This window comes from Dermacentor andersoni, chromosome 1 (assembly GCF_023375885.2).
Source record: "Dermacentor andersoni chromosome 1, qqDerAnde1_hic_scaffold, whole genome shotgun sequence".
Taxonomy (NCBI): Eukaryota; Metazoa; Arthropoda; class Arachnida; order Ixodida; family Ixodidae; genus Dermacentor; species Dermacentor andersoni.
The window spans coordinates 159,209,048-159,217,800 of NC_092814.1; the positions used below are offsets into that span (position 1 = coordinate 159,209,048).

Genomic DNA, 8,753 nt, shown 5'->3' on the forward strand with positions numbered 1-8,753 from the left:
TCAAAAGAAGAGTAGATGATGAATGTGAGTGCGAACTCCGGGTTCTTTTCTCCTCTCCCCTTGCATACGCTTCCAAACAAGGGAGAAACACCAAAAATAGCGCTTACAGGGGGAACGATCGCGTCGTCTCAATATCTGTGTGTGTGTGCCTGAGAAACGGTCGAAGGAGAAGTATGTTTCGCTTGAAACGCTGTGTCTAACATGTGTGACCATGTGTCGCGTAAAAGAGAAAATCGGTGTGTCATTCCCTCCGTAACACAGCGATGTTCGACTGGGTTATGCAGTACAGTGACCTTGGAATGCATCGCCGTAGCCTGACGACGCTACGAGACAAACTGACTATCGGTCTCTTTTCCGTGCTCGCTTGTTATTATTATTATTATTATTATTATAAATGTTTATTTTTATTAGTATTATTATTATTATTATTATGCTTCTTCTTTTTTGCGAATATTTACGAACTGCCCGAAGAGCTTACTTTGCCCAGTTGATTCTTTGAGCAGTACTGCAACCGTGCACAATAAATCGGGGACATGGCAGACCATTCGAGACGCGGGGCCCACTAGCGCAGCCTCCGAAACTCACGTCCCAGTGCCCGAGCCCTCGCGGCCGCAGCCCCGCGTTTCCGCCGGCGGCGCTGGTCGCGGAGCCGGCGAACGAGGGCGCGCCGAGCGGCAGCGTCCGCGGGGGCGGCAGTCGGAGCAGCCACTTCCCGCGGGGGGGTTACGCGCTGGAATCGCAGGCCGCAGCCCACCAACCCAACAGTCCGCCGCCGTGTCTACTCCCACTGCCCACCACCTCACGGCCTCCCCCGCACCACCGTCCCCGTCGGCATGTGAGCGACCCCCATGATGCTGAGCCTGGCCCGCCCCGTCGAGCTGCGCCGGGTGCCGCGCCTCAGCCGACCCCACGAGCCCAGCGAGGCGGCCACCAGCGGCGGCATGGGGTAGCCCCGCCACGGCAACGCCGGCCTGCCTCCAGCGTGTGTGTGCGTGCGCTCCGAGCCACGAACTGCACGGAAGAGCGCCCCGGAGCCGCCAGCCAGCTCAATGCGGCGCTCTCCAGGACGCCTGGCTGTTGCAGGTGAGGAGACCGCGTGCTCGTCCACCCCGAGCCGCAGTGGCCGGCCACGTGCCTGCGTCGATCGCGCGCGCCGGCACCGGGGCGGCGCCAGAGATGCACGCGTGCCCCGGCCGCACGCGCTGGCCCGGCAATGGCTAAGAGTCAGACCGCAGCCCTGTTGCTGTCTGGCTTGTAGCTCGCGTATACACGACGCGAGGAGCGCCTGACTCGGCGCTGAAAAGACTGCAGCACTCTTGTGCGTGTCCCGTTTACCGAAATCGCGAGCGATAACAAGCCCGTTTCGCCGAACAGGTACCACCGCAGCAGTTTTTATTCAGTGCGTACAGCAGAGGGTTTTCTCTTCAAAAGGATGCGAAATAAATAAAGAAGACGATAAAAATTTTCGTCACTCCCTGTTCCTTCAGGAAAAGTCATCGCTTTCTATTTTTGTCTTGGTCCCTGTTAGTTTTTTAGCTCGACACCAGCACGTTAAGAAAACATGGCGGAATAAGAGAGATATGTGGATTATGCAAAAAGTCAACGCCGCTCAACAGCGGACACGTAGACTATCCAAGCTGTTCGTACGCCAGTGTGAGTGGGAGATCCTTCTCGAGAATTGTGAAAAGCTCAGTTAACCGGCGCGCCTTTATGAATATTTACGGGAGCTCGGAGCCCCTGAGAATGGCACAGTCTACGCGTCCAGATGAATGAACCGAACATGCGGTGTAATTTAACGTCGAAGTTTCTTGCGAAATTAACTTTATCTTATACACAGGAGGAAGTGCACGTATACGCGCATAGTATGTCGTAGACTTGACTTCTGTTCGCTTGCCCAAGCGACTGGTCCCACTCTTATATTGAGCTCTGGGAGCGCTGGGGCTGTCCTATTAGAACCAGTGTTCGAATAGGAAAGCCTCATTTTAAAGAGACAGAAGTGACATAATGTGCGCAAACATTGCTTCAGGGTAGAAAGCGTGAAAGTAAAAAAAAAAAGCAATAAGTCGGTGTACAAACAAAAACAACTACTGCTTTACGTGAGTTGTTCATATTACCGAAGTTGCTTGCCCAGCGATATTACTTCGTATCATGAACGCTAGTTGGTAGCTCCATATATGCATTACTTTTCCCATAGCAGACGTATTAATATGAGAACTAAACGCATTGATCTTTTTACAGGGGCTGATCACTGTGCCCAATCTTCTCAAGAAATAAATTTCAGCACGAATTCAATCTCTCGACAGATGCTTGTTGCAAGAAGTAGATAATAGTCACGACGCTTCAAATCGGTGCTGCCGAGCGTAAAAAGCATATTACGAAAAATTTGGGAGATCTCTGACTTCTGCAACTCGTACTAACCGGGCCATCCTATTTGCGACCGCCTTCATCCATTCGCTCATATTCATCCATAGCTTCTTTCTTCACCGTGCACTACATTGCCTTTCAGCAATTACGATTGCACATGTTTCGGCCAATGCGAGCTATGCTGCGTGAGCGTATTACCTGCGCGCATGACCTACCATGTCGCGCATGCGCTTAACAAATAGCACACAAACTCCCTAGCACGCAAGTCGCCCAAGAGCTCAGTGGTTAGCTCGCCGAGCTCCCAGATTCACACTGATCCTAAAAGTGATGCGCAGCTGGAGCTATCCTGCGTGAGTTCATTGGCTGATGGTGTCTCCGAAACGCAAGTGCATGTGCGCGCAAGCGCCCCTACTCTTGGAGTTTTATCCGCCGAGGCTACGAAATCCGCTAGAAAGCTGCAAGCGCATAAGTTATGCATTTCACGCAGAGGATAGATCAGTGTCAATTCCATAAGGTTCCCAGCTTCATATTGCTGTGGGGACATGATTTCAATTCCCAATAGCGGCGACGGTGTGCGAAGTTTTGCTTTCCGCCGTGACGTCAGATCCACGCTGCTGCAACGTCAGCAACGCACACTAGCCAATCCGCTCGCGCCTATTCTGGCCACGCCGTAACTGAAAAGTGTCCTTGTTTTCAACGGCAAAGACGGCTATTAACCATAAAAAAAATTTGAAGCGTGCGAAGCAGTATCGCAACATAACACAGCTGCCGGAACCTTGGTCTAAATTTTCATAAACAACCATGCGAAATCACGTACCATGAGGTAGAATGTTCCCTTTTCATTCATTTCATGGAACACCCGCTAATCCTGCCCCTTCTAGACGTCTGGATCGAAGTACTCGATATTGATTGAGCAAGTCCTGTTCAGTCAAGAAGATTGGATTATTTCCGCTTAGATAATCTTTGACACTGCACGTACAGTGCTCAGCAATTGAAACGCAATACTCGGACAACATGATGGCCAGTACTTTGTTGCGCTACCGGTCGGCGCTAGTGACACTGAGATGACGCATTTTTGTGTCACATGAAAGCCAGAATGTTTTTGATGCATCGTAACTGCATTCGGCCTCCTCAGCGATCACCCAGCAATCACCGGTGGCGCAAAAAACGCCGGCCGCCATGCTGTCTGAATACAGCGTTTCAATCGCCGAGTACTGTACCTTAAAAGTAGCTAAAAGTGGCTCTCATAGCTTGTAAGCTCATCTAGCTTCACAAATGCAACGGACGCAGCACCCTTCTATAACATTACGCCGAGGCTAATCGCCTGCTTACTCCGAACATTTGGAACAGACTTTCTCAAACAGGGAGAGGCATTGTTTATGGTGGCATAATACGTATGAATATTTCGCTCATTGTAGGCGCTGGATATACATTCCGCGAAGCTGTAGCTATCGGCAAGAAAATGCTGAAGCAACCTGCCTCTTTAACGTCTAGTGTACCGAAGGCGCCCAGGAACGCTAAAATGTTCGAACAAATAACAGAAAACACAACGTTTAGTTCAAAAACATAACGCGGCAGTTAGCAGTGTTTTTACAGCGTAAGCTGTTATGGGCTCATTCTAATAGTCGTTTCGGTTGGCGATGGTATCAGCCGCCGGTGTCCGCCGCAGACATCGCCGGAAGTGGAAAAAAAAATTCCCCGTTCCCACTGCGACTGAACCAGGGCCCGCTGCGCTGAAGTCCGCTACTCTACCACTGAGCCACACCAGCGCTTGCGGGCTTGGAGCGGGAAAAATGCCTTATACACGCGTGCCAGTGCGCGAGCAGACGCGCGATGTGAGATGCGTGCCGCGTAGTATCGATACGCTCACACTTTGCATTGCAGTTGCATAATAGTACACCAGGTGGTACGCCATGTAGCTGTTGCCCAGGTAGCGGTAAAAGGTAGATGGAGAAGGTTCGCGGAAGAAAAATAGTATTAAGCAGGCGCATGCAAAAATGCTAGAACGAAAAACATGTGCAGTATACCTTAATGAATCAAGCTGGCTAGGTGACTATTTGTCACCGCCCCGTTTCAAAGGGGATACCAATAAATAATTAAAGCATCATCATCGTCATCATCATCATCATTAACATCGTATTGTGCCACTTGTCACAACTTGGCATGCGCGCCGTGTGGCGTCGATACGTGCAAATTTTGCATTGCAGTTGCGTTGCATTCCACCAAGTGTGACGACATGTAGCAGTTGCATATACCAATTGCATGTTGCATGTAGCCGGACCTGGTAAACTCAAGCAGGCTATAGGTGACGATTTGTCAACGCCTCGCTTCAAAGGGGATGCAAATAAATTATCACCATTGTAATCAACAGCATCATATCGTACCACAGATCAAGGGATGGGCCATGTGCGCTGCGTAGTCACGGTACCTGTGTTTACTCTTCGGCACACGTCACGGTGTCTCCTCGCAAGGTACGGACCCCTCTGGTGCGTGCTGCCGAAAATGGAGCTCCTACAGAAGCGCTCCTCTAGGTTACGCTGTGACTGTGCTGCGTGTGCCGCGAAGACCTGTGACTTTTTTGTTTTACTGCCATCAGGCACAAATGTTTTCTGGCAGTCTGTGTTAGAAGATCTGGTGGTCTGTCTTGTACACTTGAACCATCCGAGCGTGTTCCGGACACTCCGTGCCTTTATTTCTGCACGCGTGTGCTTTCCCGCGATGTGTCCTGCTTCTGGCACAGCCTGGCAGCGAGTTGTATGAGTGCCATGTATTGAAGACATTGTGATTTGTACCCACCTGCCTCCTTCCACTCATTTTTTCCTGTGCGCTTTACGTTTTACTGCGGAACCGAACAGTCAGAAATGAAATATACATATATATGAAGTACTAAGAATGGAAAAATTAGCGCAGTGTTAGTGTTGTAAGTACAGAGTAAAGTTAACGCACTGTTCCCATTCGGTAGGTCAAAAGTTTACTTTTCCGGTGTTGACCATAGCGAGGGGAATATTTAGTGTGGCAGGCTGTGCCATCATTATTGTACACACAAGTGCCGGCAAGTCCTCAGGCACTATTAGCTTTTTATGTGCTGTTGCGTTTATGCTGGGCCATAAGTGCCGGAGTGGAATTCACAGAACATACGAAAGAACACGGACACAAGGAAACATCCTCTGGTTCCTTTACCAGGATCAATACATGCAAATTGTTGCATTTATAAGGCGATAGTAACGTCGTCGCTGAGAAAAAAAACACATTATAAAGCTATGTTGCAGCTTTACGAGGTGCAACCATGTGGAAAATAAGTGTGGCTTCCTACATTTTTTCTATGCTCCTCTGAAAAGACTGGTCACGGTAACAAGACTTTCCAGATAACAAGGCTAAAACAAAATTGAACCGGCATAAGAAGGCTAAAAAAAGTAATTTTGACTTCCTTGAGAGAGAACGAAATCGATGTGCCACTGTAAGCAGTGCTTGCACTTTTTTTTTATTCGTGTACTTGTCCATCATGGTACTTTTCGTCGTGTATTTCTATATCATAATTGTCATCCTCGTCATCGTCATTCTATCCCATTCATTTTGCGCCCTTTTGTATCACAAAGCTGGACAGCTGGCTAGAACACACTGGCTCAGGCTGACCTCTCAGCTCAAATTTTCCTTCATAATATATGCATCTTGCTTGTTTCTTTTATATATCAATTGCCGTGGATAGATTACGCCGGCTACTACATATCTGTATGTTCTACAGCAACAAATAAACTAAGTAACAATAATGAAAGTAAAAAATAAATATTTCTTTAAATATGTATACAACATATCGGCTCACTCACTACCACGCACGCCACACACACACACACGCACGCACGTACACTCGCACGCACACACAAGGACAACGCACACACACTCCCTCACACGCACATACATACACACGTACACTCGCACACACGTACACATACACACGTGCACAGTGACTCACTCACTCATAGGCACATACACAGACACACATACATACTGACTCGCTCCCTCGCAAGCACACACAAACACACACTCACTCCCACGCACATGCACAGACACACGTACACACTGACACTCGTACGCGTACACACACACGCTCATTCGCATGCACAGACACACACGTACACACTGACTCACTCACTCGCCCGCGCACACACAGGCACAGACACATGTACACACTGTTGCGATTCGGGGTTTGAAGACGTGGGATCCTCTTTCCTCGTGAAGGGGTGAGTGAACGTGAGGCTGGGTCCGATATTCAGGACGTTGGACAAACACGTATATATCTACATATGTACAACAATATGCAAAGTAATACAGAAAAGTTGATGATGAAGTGGTAGTCGCCGATCCTCCCGCCATCCGTAGCTCCTTTTATGCCTTGCATGATCATTGTTTAGTCACTTCCCCCAATCCGGTGTCAGGAGGCCGATGACATCAGGTCCCGGAGGTTGGTTGCCCTTTTCGCTGAATCCTATCGTACTCTGACGGGTGTTGGCTGGATTATCGCGCTGACCACGTCTCCGGCTTGGACACGCCAGTTTGTGCTCCTGACAGGTGACAGCCGTATCATTCCTAATTGCTTAAAGCTCTTCTGAACGAGGTATTCCCGCTCTGGTCATAATTCATCCGTGTCGAGACCCATTTTGACGAGGCCGTCGGCCTGTTCCCATAATCGTGCAAGCTGTGACCGAGGGGTGTCGCGGATGAGCGGCCGATCACAACAACACTGACTCACCTCACTCACTCGCACGCACATACAAACACACACGCGCACACACTCACTCGCACGCATATACACAGACACACGTACGCACTGACTCGCTCCCTTGCATGCACACACACGCACGCACACACACTCATTCTCACGCACATACACTGACATAGACACGCGTACACACTGACTCACTCAATCGCTCGTACACACACGCATATACAAAGACACACGTACACACTGTTGGAATCGCACCGCTGGCACGAGTTGTTGGGGTCTCGGTGCTGACGCCCGTTATTGCCAATGGGTCGCAAGCCCCAAGGGTAGCGTTGGCCTGGCGGCCTGGGGCACTGGAAGCATCCGAAGGTCCCGGCAAAGCATGAGAAGACTGGTAACAGAACAACTTGTTTATTCTAACATAGCAAAAGAGCGGCCGGTCAGTTCGACCGAAGTGGAGAGACGGGAGAGCACGTAACTCAACAGTACAAATCGGAGCCTCTCTCCTGGCGTCCGGGGGCAGCTGCTCTTATACTCTCGGCGTCGCGGTCCAAAAGGGAAGGTCACGGGATGAAGGTCACGGGATGAAGGTCACGGGACGGCGGAGCATGAGCCCACGACGGCGCGCACGGTCGAGCCGAGAGACCTGCTGAACCGAGTGCAGTGACGCATCGCCAACCCGCCCACACGACGGCGCGAACGGTTGAGCCGAGAGACCTCCAGGCTCCTCATTCGGGGAACTCCGCTCCCCGGCTGCCGCGCTTTGACAAGCGAGGGCACACACACACACACGCACACACGAAGACACGTGGCACTGAAACACGCCTGGACACGCTTGGCGGGGAAGCGTTGCGGCGGCGTCGCACGGGCCAAAATGTCCGCCGCTTTGAACGAAGCCCCGGCGTCCGTTGCATCCGCGCCGGCATTACCGCGCGTTGTAGGCGAAACGTAACAACACTGACTCACTCACTCGCACGCACACACGAAAACCCACATTCACTCGCACGCACATGCAGACACATGTACACACTGACTAATTCACTCGCACGCACGCACAAACACGCACGTACACACACGCACATACACAGACACACGTGCACACTGACTCACTCACTCGTACGCATACATACACACACGCGGACACACGCTTACTCGCAGGCACATACACAGACACACGTACACACTGACTCATTCACTCTCATGCACACACTCACTAGCACGCACATATACACAGACCCACGCACACACTGACTCACTCGCACGCACATGCACAAACACACGTACACACTGAGTCACTCACTCACTCGCACGCACGCACACACACTCACTCACTCGCACGCACATAGACAGACACACGCACACACACGCACTGTCGCGCACATGCACTAACACATACACACGTACACACTGAGTTACGCACGCGCACGCGCACACACGCACATACACAGATACACGTACACACTGACTCGCTCACTCGCACGCACATACACAGCCACAGACACACGTACAGACTGACTCACTCGCACACATACAGACACACGCACACACAAACTTACTCACAGACACACACACGCTGCACGCAAGGACACGTTACAGGAGCCAAAACTATTTCACTGCGTACCTCACTGTGTGGCCTTGACTCACGTTTTCTCATTTCTAAAGCCAACCC

The 8,753-nt window shown here is 50.7% G+C and overlaps 1 protein-coding gene across 1 annotated transcript in view; it reads left to right on the forward strand.

The window, feature by feature from the left end:
* Positions 1–704: 704 nt before the first annotated feature.
* Positions 705–8,753, forward strand: part of LOC126546995 (neuropilin and tolloid-like protein 1) — a 454,676-nt gene continuing 446,627 nt past the window's right edge. The window contains exon 1 of the mRNA XM_050194788.3: positions 705–1,083. Within this exon, the coding sequence (XP_050050745.1) occupies positions 1,050–1,083 (34 nt within the window). The 5' untranslated portion in view covers positions 705–1,049. The remainder of the gene's footprint in view (positions 1,084–8,753) is intronic.